This window comes from Curcuma longa, chromosome 17 (assembly GCF_044706935.1).
Source record: "Curcuma longa cultivar G26 ecotype Majalengka, Jawa Barat chromosome 17, ITB_CL_G26_1.1, whole genome shotgun sequence".
NCBI classification, from domain to species: domain Eukaryota; kingdom Viridiplantae; phylum Streptophyta; class Magnoliopsida; order Zingiberales; family Zingiberaceae; genus Curcuma; species Curcuma longa.
Window position 1 is genome coordinate 5955372 of NC_133877.1, and position 12437 is coordinate 5967808.

The window sequence follows — 12437 nt, forward strand, 5'->3', positions numbered from 1 at the left end:
TGCTCAAAAGCATTGTATCATAGTATCATGATCAAGTATTTAATTATTCAAAATAAGTGATAGCAGTGAAAGGTATCAGCGATGTAGCAAAGAGATGGCAATCAGAATGTTGCAATTGTAAGTAATCCAAAAAAAACAAATTTTTTTCAACACATTTAAAAAACACCAGCTTGATGCACGTATGCAAAAAATTATGGACCACATAAGTAACAGAAACGAAAAAATGCAGAATCATAATAGTTGGATCATATAAAGGTACCTTATCAAAAGCAATTATCAAGTTATCTCTTTGCAGTTGAAAAGGGAACTTCAACTGCCAAACTTCTGAAGTACCGATATACAACCAACAACTCATCGGCTGAATAGGAAGCAAGTATTGCCAGCTGCAACCATATAGATTTTATATAGATAATAAATAGAACAAGAACCATGTAAACAGAAGCAGCTAGATAATTTGAACTGCTCAATGCAACAACATGCAAACCTTATGATGTGGGTTGCCACTTGAAGGGTAGAGTGAAACTGCCTGCAAATAGTAACTTGAAGCAGCTGCAAAATCATGACTAACAGAGTCCCCTTCTCCGTATAGTCCATTATAACGCGCAAGGTCTCCCAAATATATCAAACACCGGTGGCAAGACACAAGCCCTTTCTGCATCTCAGGCAAATTCTTTTCATCTTTCGTCGAAACAATTTCATTTTCAATTCCCTCATCAAAGTAGCTCAATGGAAGGCCATACTTTTGCTTATAATCTTCAATATAATATCATGGTAAAATCCAGTAGCTTCTATCAGGAAGCCTCTGAAAACATAGTGGATTTTCTTAATTTTATCAGGGTGAACTAGGACCTTCCTACCTGCTGGTAGATTTGATCCTGTACCGACAGAGACTGCATCATTAATATGCTACCTAAATTCTTCAATTCTTCTGTAATGCAGTTGCCATAGGACAAACTCTATGTCTTTCTTCTCAGAAAATCCCAATCTTTAAGTATTATGGCCTCATAACAGCCTAAAATTATAACCCTAAAACATGAAATCAACACCTAAAATTAACAGCCTAAAATCAACATGGCAAACTCTAAAACACAAAATCAGAAACTCTAAATTTAACAACCTAAAATCAACAACATGGCAAACCCTAAAACACAAAATCATAACCCTAAAATCAACAACATGGCAAACCCTAAACATGTAATCAAATCCCTAAAACTTAAGCAAGGTTGGAGGAAAACAGGCACTGGAGAGGAGCTTTAGTTCTACCTTTGGTTGCTGCTGCTGCAAGGGGAGGAAACAGGACTGAGGAGAATGGACATGGTGGAGGAAACAACCACTGGAGAGGAGCTTGCGACAGACGGCCGGAGGAGGACGGACTATGGACGAACGACGAGTGCACGGATTGACGAGGACTGGAGCGAGCAACGACTGCAGCAACCCCACAAGCCTTACCATCCCTTTTTCGCTCCCCCAACATGAGTTGCCAAAATGAAAGGGAAAATTTATAAAAATAAAGTGGTTAAATTACAAAAAAAAAAAACAGATTCTTCTACAATCATGACTACAAATCCCAAGTCTTGATTACCAAGTCAACAAGGAGCAATGGTGGTCATAATTAATCGAGGGAGGGACCTTGTGTCCCTCTCCGACAACGGAGGCATCACGTGGTAGGGGCGCAGTCTGTGGCCATGTTTTCAGATTCATCCTGCTTCAAGCTCTGCTGCTGGTAGATTTGCCTCAGCCTCTCTATCTCCTTCCTCAGCGCCTCTTGATGTGCTGCAACAATTCCATCTCTCTCTCTCCCCAGATTATTATATAACAAATTAAAGAACCAAAACGAATTAAGACCTGGAACTTAACTAACTTACCATCTTTAAAGACCTTGTCTTGGGCAAGCGCAGCAATTCGTTGCTTCAGATGGCTGTTGCCCAGGGTAAGCAGAGATCTCTGTTGATCGAGGAACGCCACTCGAGGAGACAATGCTGACACCTCAGTCTTAGGGGATCGGAAGAAAAGGAATTGAAACGAAAGGAAATTATATATAGAAATTGGAGTACAGTCATTTATGCATGCATGTGAATTATCTTCATGTACCTCGAGTGATGTCGCACTCCTTTCTAACTCTGAGATGTATTGGAGCTTCCTAACTCGGGATCTCTGTGCAGATTGTCTATTTGCCAGTATCCTTCTCGGAAAATTGAGGAAACAAAGTAAGGATCGAACGCCAGGATTTATTTAGCTATGCATATATATCTCTCTCACCTCTTGGCTCTTTTGGGATCGACAATTTGCGCTGAAGAAGCAGCAACAGCAGCAGCAGTAGGTTTCTGCTCCGTGCTCTTGTCGCCTGCAGGGCCCGGCGCGGTCTCCGACGGCGAGCGTGACACCTCGTCGGAGAACATGGACATGATCAGCTGATCGGCGTCGTTCCCGTCAGCAAGCGCCGTTTCGACAAACGCGACCGAGTCGCAGCTGGCCGACCGCCTGCGCGCGGCGCGCTTGGCGGCGGAAAATTCAAGGAATTCGTCGACCCACAAGGCCTCGGCTGCGCCGCCGCCGGAGATCGGGTGGCCAAAACTGGCCCAATTGGCCTCCGCCGAGTGGGGGGCTCTGGGATGCAACTCGCGCGCCATGCTTCCGCTCGCCGGAGCCCACAGCCAAGGAGCAATGCCAGGGACTGTTCAGGATTTCGCGCTGCGCGTGGGGAATTATGCTGATGGCGGACGGTGGAGAATGTGGCGGTGGTGCTTCCGGAGAAGAGAATTCTTATTCCATGGCACGAGGCAGGCGCGGCATGGCGTTGAGAGTGAGCGTCACATGACAAAGGGAAGAGGGACAGCTAGAAACAGCTAGCTATCGAGGCAGAGAGAACAAGAGGAGGAGAAGCAGGGGGCATTAAGGAACAGTAAGAACAACAAAGGTTGTTTGACACGGGCACACCGATCATTCCACTAACATTCGCCATCAGTAAAACTCAAAGTTACAGGCGGAGGAGATGGAGCTAGTGTGGAAAGTCGAAGACAAAAGAGAGGAGAGGAAGAGGGAGAGAGAGAGAACGGAGACGTACGTGGATTCAAAATCATGTTCCTCCATGTGCAGTCCTTGCACGCCCACTTCACTCCACACACGTAGCATGTCTATCTATCTATCTGTTCATTCACCTGCATATATTCAGGATGTTTTACTTAGCTTTATGCTCTGCTTCTTCTCGTCCTGAGTCCGCTAGCCACCAAGTCTCATGCATGTGCATGTCTTCTCATTCATCACACAAAGCATGCATGTAGATAGCTAGCGTTGTACTTTCACTGGCCATTGGTCAGTACTAGCTAGCTACTTGTCTGATCGCTTCATCAGCTTAGAGATCAAGAACTCGATCGTTCTACTGTGCAGGACAATTAAGCTAAATTAATATTAGCTGTTATGGTCACATAGTAGGGATCTAGGATGACGCTCTAAAGGCGACCGAGCCAAGTCCGAGCCGAGTCCGAGACCGCTATGGCCCGATCCGAATCCAACATCTGCGTATGCCCGCGCCGAATCCATGAAGTTGAGTGCGATCTCGCCTCCATACCCATCTGAATCCTCGGATCAGATCCGAGTCGAATTCCGAAAGCAGGCCCCACGATATAAACTGAATCTGCCCTCGGCTCGCATCTAATTAAGTCGAATCTGCGACAGCACCCTGTCCCGGATAGCTCAGCCGAATCCGAGATGGGGGGCCACACGTACTGCCCGAGGCGAATCAATCTGTGCCGACTCCTCCACCCTACATCTCTCCATCCCATCGACCACTCCTCCAGTACTCATACGGAAGTCTGACACTCCTCTACTAAGTATGGCGACCTGCCGCTGAACGTACGCCTCCGTCCTCGAGAGTATAATCGTCATTAAAACGTCACTCCTTACTTGTACGAGCCTCACCTTGGAGGTAATCCCCACCTTACTTTTTTCGTGGTACTACCCCTTTTCTCAATATATAAGGAGAGCCCTCTCAGAGGATCGAGGTATGCGATCTCTACATTTCTGCCCCTTGTGTTTTTCATCTCGTCTACCAAAGACTAACTAATTAGGTATCGGAGTGGTCGCGCCAGTCATCTTGGCCTTTCTTCTCACGGTGTCTGTGTTTACAGACTCAGGTGATCTCTCCATCGTGCCACTATCTGTCTTCGTGCCGGCGCATTGTTGAGGAGAGGCCGCACGTCCAGAGGCTGATCTTGACAGGAACATTAGCCTTCGTATATCGTCTTCTCTGCTTCTCTGAAGATAAAAGATGCACGTACGTACGTACGGTAGCAATTTAAGAACCAAATAACTGTCTCCTTTTGTCTCCCTTCGATTCCAATTCCGATTCCAACTGTAAACTTCTTTGATGTTCGTATACGGACACGGCATTTGGCTGGCTTCCCTCGAGTGCTGGGTTTAATTTGTTAAAATGACATTTTATTGAACCGTGCAGATAGGTTTCGGTATTTCTCATTTTACGTATTTAATTTTTATAATATCAAAATCACACTAGTGCATCATGTGTATCTAATTAGTTTATCTAGATTTATATTATTTAACATTTTAAAATTTTAATATTTTTTGAACTATAAGAGTTTTACGAACTTATTAATAGTATAGATTAATAAGTATCATTATTCTAGATTTTATAATAAATTTATAATAAATTTTTATAAATTTAAAATTTTAACATTCTCAAATTATACTGTTGAATTCAGATACAAGAGCATGGATATATATATATATATTAAAGAGATTTATAAGAATACATTAGTTTTGATTTAAAATTATTTAAAATTCTTTTAATTTATCAGTCAATTTTGTCCGAACCTATATTATTTAAATATTTAAAAATTTAATATTTTTTGAATCAAAAAATTTTTAAAAATTTATTGATGGTATTGGTGAATGAATATCATTGTTTTAAGTTTTATAATAAATTTATGATAAATTTTATCATATCTTCATTTTAAATTAAAATCAATATACCCTTAGATTAAGTGTACATTGATGTTCTCGTATTTTAATTTGACAGGGTAAATTAAAAGTACTGAAAGATATATATATATATATATCTAACTGAGGAATATGTAGACAAAGAAGGGGTTGTGTGATTTTAATATTATAGAAATTAAGTACGGGAACATAAAAATTTCAAAACCTAAATGCGCGCGTTTAATAACGTTTAATAATAAAAAAATTTTAATTTTAATTTTTTTTAATGGATACTCGATCAGTTTTTTTTTTTAAAAATATATGATATTTTCTATGAAAAGGAAGAAAAATTGAGAATGTTTTTCTGAAAACGAAATCGGCCACGTGTCAATCCCGATGTTGTCACTCCGAGCGTCAGCGAGCACCATTTTTGTCCACGCCGTCTTCCACTTCTTCATTCGCAATCTGACAAACCGAAGCATCCAATCGCAAGCAAAACCCTCGCAATCTTCCACCGCTCCTCCGATCCGGTCGGCCTTAACGAATTCCGCAGATCTCTCCTTGAAATCTCGATTTTTTTTTTTTTTACCCTGTCTGGAACCCTAGAGGTGGATGTAGATTGCAGCTGTGTTCGGATCTTTCCTGCCCCCTTTTCTGTCGGTGCGGGAATTGAACGATCGTGGGGAAGGATTTCATGGCGTCTGGGCCGCTAGTCGGCGCCGGAGGTGACGGTTCCCGCGGTAATCACAGGTGGGCGGAGAGCGGCAAGGTCTACGCGCGCAAGTCCTTCAACAAGATCCCTAGATCCTCGCCCAATTCCCAGCCACCTGCGCAGGCCTCGGCCGCTGAAGAAGAAGAAGAAGAAGAGGAACTTGGTCCCGTCCGCCGCCAAAAATCGCATCTTCCTCCCGCTGCCGACGATGCCTCGTTCAGGTCGAAGCGACTCTCGGCCGAGGCCAACGGCCATGGCCGCATCGCCACCGTCAGCCTTGCTCCCAGTTCGCGTCAGGAGGTGCGGGATCTGCGCAGGAAACTGGCCTTCGAGCTCGAGCAGATCCGCACCCTCTCCCGCCGTCTAGAGGCCCATGAGCTCCTGGTCGCCTCCGCTGCTGGATACGCACATTCACAGCTCTCGGCTACTGATCCAAACACACCTGTCTCCACAAAGAGAGCACCGGAGGTCGCCACGCCTACGACTGCGCTTGCTGGACAATTCCGCCCTTTCGCCAGTGTCTCTGTTGATGCCGCGAACGACAACCTGGGGGAGGGAGCGGAGAAGGAGAAGCGGACTCCGAAGGTCAACCAATACTACAAGAATTCTGATTTTCTTCTAGGGAAGGATAAATTATCACAGCCTGATCCTCATAGCCAGAAGAAGTCCAAAACGAATACTGGAAAGAAGCCATCTTTGGGTTTATCAGAATTCGACAGTTCCCCTATGGATGAGAAGAAGATCTATGCACAAGCCTTCAAGAGTTGTGGCTTACTTCTCTCCAAGCTGATGAAGCACAAGTTTGGCTGGGTGTTCAACAAACCAGTTGATGCCAAGGCGCTTGGTCTCCATGATTATTATACCATTATCAAGCATCCGATGGACTTTGGCACAGTTAAGTCTCGGCTTGCTAAGAACTGGTACAGCTCCCCACGAGATTTTGCTGAGGATATTAGGCTGACCTTTCGCAATGCCATGACTTACAATCCAAAGGGACAGGACGTCCACGTTATGGCCGATCAACTTCTGCAACTTTTTGAGGAGCTGTGGCCTGCCATTGAGGGTGAGTTCTCCTATCTTTCCTACCCACCAGCCTCAAAGAAGCCTCGGCCTAGTGACACGAGAATGCCTAGTGACACGAGAATGCTGGAGAGGTCAGATTCCACCGTGCATCCTATCGCAGTTGAACAAAAAATAAAGCCAGTGAGCCACCCAATGCACATAGGTCGAGCACCAGCTTTAAAGAAACCTAAGGCCAAGGATCTGAATAAGAGGGACATGACTTTTGAGGAGAAGCAGAGACTAAGTAATAACCTGCAAAATCTGCCTCCAGAGAAGTTGGAGAACATCGTGCAGATTATTAAGAAGAGAAATTTTTCTCTTAGCCAACATGATGATGAGATTGAAGTTGATATAGATAGTGTTGACGTGGAGACCCTTTGGGAGCTGGATAGATTTATTACAAATTACAAGAAGAGTCTGAGCAAGAACAAGAGGAAGGCTGAGCTTGCAATTCTCGCTAAGTCTGAGACTGAAGTTGATACACATGAAACATCACATGGAAAGGTAGGAGTTAGCACATCTTAACTTTCTATGTTGTCGTTTATAGCATGAATTGTAGGTTTAATCATACCTCTATCTACCTATTTTCAGACTCACAATCCAATTGTTACTGAGTTGCCTGAGAATAGCAAGAAAGGTGAACTGTGTTTATATACAGATGCTTTTTCTTTATTACACTATTATTCTATGTTGCTGACTGGTTAATTTGACACTCAGTGGTGGATGAGAAATATGTAGCTTCTTCTTCACCTGTTGGAGGAGAAAAGAAGGGAGATAATGGAAGTCGATCTAGTTCAAGCAGCTCTAGTAGTGGTTCTGGATCTTCATCTACTGGTAGCATAATCTACTGTGCTCTTGTTTCTTGGTAAATAAAATGCTGCAAGTATTTTTCACCTAAGCATTATAACTAAGGAAGTACCCTTTTTCAGATTCAGATAGTGAAAGTTCCTCTGCATATGGTTCAGATGCTGCACATTCACCTAGAACATGAACTTACTTGGGAAAGGTACTATTTGTTTCATTCATATTAAACTATAATGTCAATCGTGTGTTCTATGTCTCAAGTCATCAAATTTTATTATGCTTTCTGAAGTTCTTGTTAGGTAATATGTCATGCATTCTTCTCATTTTAGTAATTTTACAGTTGGAATATTAAAAAAAAGGTAGGCAAAAAGAGTTTGAATAAAAGGTTATGTTGTCTTCTAAAGATACCTAGACTAGTTGTATATTTGCAGCAATATTGTGATCAATAAAAATCAATTGCTTTATATAAACTGAGTTATTTCATTGACTAACATAGATCATGTAATATTTCACAAATTATTTCTTTAATCATAACTTTGTTACCTTAAGTACCCCTAATCCTTTGTGATGTTGCATATGTCTCTCTTATGCTTATGTGTTCAATTGGATGAAAAGCTTCACTGTTAAGGCCGTTCCTAATGATTGGCACTTGTAAATAAATTATTTGAATTGATTAATTGAATACAAATCAATATTGATTTCCACTGAAAAGGAAAAAAAATCAATGTTGATTCAACTTTTCTTTGATGAGACACCAATATGTCTCAATATGTTTTATACCATCATGCTGAATCAGATTATGATCTTTGTAGATGGCTGTTTTTTTTTCTTGTGTTATTAAAATAGGATGGAAATAATTTTCCTCAAAACTTCTACAAGGTATTTAGCTAGGTGAGTTTGGTAACCTTGCTCCTGCAGAACCACTTTTAATTTATAACTTAACCATCAAAATGCTTCCACTAATAACATCGTATCAAATGATAATACCAAACTTTAAAAACCATAGAATGTGACAAAGTTTTCATAAATGATAATAGCTTCTCAAGGGTTGACTTTAACTACCATAGTGTCTAAGTGGTGGAAGAGGGATAATTTATGGACTTAATAAATTACTTCCAGAGACCATTATCGGGCACTTGCTTGAGAAAGAAAATTCTCAGCCTATTTTCAAATTGTCAAGTAGCTAAGCTTTTATCATCCACAAATGTCTGCAGAATCCCTTGAATAATTGTTGTTGCTTGTTTGAGGAGAAAGCAACTGTCTTTATGTGATCACTGCTTCACAAGTGGCATAAACCCAATCCCTTTTTCTGCCACCTAATTTTTAATTCAAATTTTAAGGCCTTTCCTCCTCAATACGTTGAAAACCTTCACAAGTGGCATAAACCCAATCCCTTTTTCTGCCACCTAATTTTTAATTCAAATTTTAAGGCCTTTCCTCCTCAATACTTTTCAGGTTTTCAACGCAGCCTCTTAATCTTCAGCAAGTTTTACTCTCTTATCAATCTTCTTTTGACACTACATAGGGCCAACATATGTTATCATACTGCACCTGACCACTACTTTCTCATGATTACTAGACTATTCTCTCTGTTATTTCTATTACTTTCAATGGTTACCTGAGGATTCTTGAGTTTTTCACAACTTTAGTTTAATTATCCACCTTATTAGTTGATGCATGAGTGATAGGGTTATTACCATGCCCTTTAGAGATGATGTGGCCATGTTGTACCTCAACTTCCAAATGTGAGTTGGTGCACGTGTCACTTTATTGAGATCTCTTCATGGAACTTCGTGTAGCACAGCCATTTTCTGTCCACTTATACAAAGACTAGCATCTTGAACTTTAGTTGCATCTAGGTTTATCTAAGTTAAAATTTATGAAACTCAAGTATACTGGCTTCTCAATAACCTATTTGGAGCCAAAATTGATGAATTTCTCGAGGCAAAAATTGAGCCAAAATTCTTATCCCATGTTGCAACTGTTCCTTTCACCTGCTTGGAGCCATCATTCTTTTAATGATTCCACCAAGTATAAGCTAGTTCTAAGCTTTGCTTCCACATGTATCATTTCATCTAAGTTTGCTACATCATTCCATCTTCCTTTGATGCTATCAACCCAATCTACACAAGCTTCGGTGGCACAGTCGTTCCAAAATGTACACTTGCACACCTAGAAATTTTCTAGAGAATCTCCAACAAAATCTACCCACCATTTTAGTCCATTATTATACTAGATGCCCTTCCATTAACATACCTATCATCACTATAACTATCACTTTGCATCTAGTAGGTGAATAATTTTCATTCGTTAACTTGCTAATGCAGCAATTTCCATCTTTTATCTTAACTTTCATTTCTCTAACTTTTTTGTAGGCCCACTTTTTATCATTGGTTGTATAATATGATGCAACACCTAGAACAACTAAAATCACCAAAAGAGAAAATTATTATTAATTTAAAGATGATATAATACAAGAGCTCCTGACCTTTTTATAGACGAACATTCTTTATAGAAATACAATTTAGTTGCTCAAAAACTCCAACAAATTCATTAGATAAATATAACAATTTTTTAAAAATAAATCTTAACTGCCTCATCATCTTTTGCCAAGAAGAACTCGACTTCCTTTAGTAAGGGAGCATAATGATTTGTTGAGTCTTGCAATGCCTCACATAGGTACGGAACAAGCAATCAAGGGTTGTCTTTGTAAGAGATGATTCTAGTCTTTTGTTGGATTTCGGCGAATAAGTCGGGCAATATGTGTTCTAGTGCCTCTCGTTGGATTTCATAGCATGGGCCATGAAAAAAAATGATCATACTTTGTGTGGGAGAAGAGATAATATTAAGACTAGGATATTTTGGTTATGTTTTGTAAACCATGGCTGACAAAATGCATTATTTTAAAATACAAGGGCGAAATAAAAAAAAGTTGGTAAAGTATAAAGGGTAAAATGAAATTTTCCTGATAAATTATTAAATTTTAGTAATAACTTGTTTTTATCATTAATACACTATTCTTTTAGTGTATAGTCATAACACTGCACCTTGTGCTTGCTGTAAGATTCCATTTTGGAATTAGCCAAGTTGGTAGAGATCATCCAATTTTATACAAATTAGATAATTAATTTAGTTATTTATTTTCGATTTCTGATCAATTTCAAGTGGACTTTATGTAGTGGTTTTTTTTTTCAGAAGTCCCTATAGGATTTTGAATGGGTGCTTGATGCTACTGAGAAAATGGTATCAAGTGAACCCAATCACTGTTAGTCTGCAGACTTTCTGAATTATTGATCAATGACAAGTTAATTTAGCTATAACTCTTCTAGCAACTTGTTGATCATCTTAGACTAGCATATCTACCTCTGTACCCTGATTTGCTTCTCTTGCAGCCATCAGTCCACAAGGCCAACCTATCCCCTTACCAGATTGATCCTGTGAAGTCTAACAGGAATTTAACCAAGATCTTGGTCATTTAACAATCAGATGTTTTGGAAACAACAGATCTCATCCTAAATTGGTCCACAAGCGGGCCAGGAGCATGAAATATACCCTCTTTATAGATCATTAGTCATGCGTTTTATACAATTCCTCATTTTTCCCAGAAAGACCTCCAAGTACCACTAGTTTTAAGATGACCATGGCAGACAATTTTCTTCCGTACTTAACAATAAAAATTATCACAATGATTCACGAAAGATCTGAATTTGACCAAACTAAGTCACAAACCTTAAAGCAACAAAGATACATCTTGAAACTCAAACTCACTAGACTCCAAAAATTTATATAATTACCACATAGTTAGAGCTTGCTTTCTATTTCATAGAAAAATGTAAATGCAGGCTTGTCAATGTTTGTGAATGTTATCAATATGTAGTTAGATATAATGGTCAACAGTACAAGCTTGTCAACGTTATCTATTGCAAGTGAGATAAACACAAACAGTGTTAATGTATAAAATACCAAAGGGACTTTCGTGTAGTCTGATAGGTCAATATACCATATTTTTGCACCTTCTAACAGTTCAAACATGTGGAGCTCTTGGTTATTTATGATTTTCCCCCTAAATATTCCTCTACATTTTTTTTCCCATCTGCTTGATATGTTGCAACTTAATTACCGTTCATGACTTTTCTCTCATCATTTGTTAAGTTCATCATGGTACTCTTGTTACTTCGTTTGTTCACACCAAATATTTTTGTTTTGTAACAACAGAAGCCAGCTACACGTTAAATCAGATTGCTGCTGGACTAATGATTTGGGATACTGCTATAAAACACGCCGGTGGTGATAACTGGGAACATGGACTCTGACTGAAAACAGTATGTTATGTGATGTATGAAGATCTGGTATTACCTAGTAATAGTGTTTTAAGTAGTCTTGGTTTGACATCACTGAAAGTGGTAGAAAGCCTTCTGGTCTCATTTCCAGTTCCTCATTCATGCAAATAGCCATTGTAGGGTGTAATTTATCGATAAAAATTATTTTAGTTTAGGTGTTTGTCCCGCAGCTCCGAATGATGTATATTTAGTTCCTCAGCAGCCCAGCCATCCAACCTGACTTGTATAACTCACCATGTGAAAAAATCTGACACCACCCATTTTGCACCACTGTTGTGTACGTCTCATTGCATCATTTGTTTGCTTGATTCTGTGATTTACGGATTGTAGATGCTAATTGGATTTGTGTTGGCCAAATGCTGATTAGTAAAATATCCTGACTTGACTGGTCCATTTCCAAAAAGGAAGGCCTCAATTATGTGTTTAATAAAACGATTTTGCTTGGGGTGGATTTGCTTAACCTTTAAGTGTTTGAAGCATCATGATCAAGTTCAATTGCAGTGTTCTTTACCGTGCCTCATCTTGTCGAACGAATTCTAATCAGAATTGTACTTGTTTAAGCCAATCTTATTGCAATTGGCCAA

The 12437-nt window shown here is 40.0% G+C and overlaps 2 protein-coding genes across 3 annotated transcripts; one reads left to right on the forward strand and one right to left on the reverse strand.

Annotated features, from left to right (window-relative positions):
- Positions 1–1425: 1425 nt before the first annotated feature.
- On the reverse strand, positions 1426–2848 carry LOC141848245 (basic leucine zipper 6-like). Its single transcript, XM_074736302.1, has 4 exons — positions 2260–2848; positions 2092–2182; positions 1866–1992; positions 1426–1773 (listed from the first exon to the last, which is right to left on the reverse strand). The coding sequence occupies exons 1-4, from the start codon at positions 2628–2630 to the stop codon at positions 1658–1660; spliced, it is 705 nt and encodes a 234-aa protein (XP_074592403.1). The 5' UTR covers positions 2631–2848; the 3' UTR covers positions 1426–1657.
- A 2575-nt stretch (positions 2849–5423) lies between these two features.
- LOC141811921 (transcription factor GTE4-like) lies at positions 5424–12123 on the forward strand. Of its 2 annotated transcripts, none has more exons than XM_074700000.1 (5): positions 5424–7213; positions 7301–7346; positions 7427–7543; positions 7645–7715; positions 11729–12123. In XM_074700000.1, the coding sequence occupies exons 1-4, from the start codon at positions 5630–5632 to the stop codon at positions 7698–7700; spliced, it is 1803 nt and encodes a 600-aa protein (XP_074556101.1). In that variant the 5' UTR covers positions 5424–5629; the 3' UTR covers positions 7701–7715; positions 11729–12123. The 2 variants fall into 2 exon arrangements, with proteins under 2 accessions (XP_074556101.1, XP_074556100.1); XM_074699999.1 differs by having other exon boundaries at positions 5425–7213; positions 7639–7715.
- Positions 12124–12437: the final 314 nt, after the last annotated feature.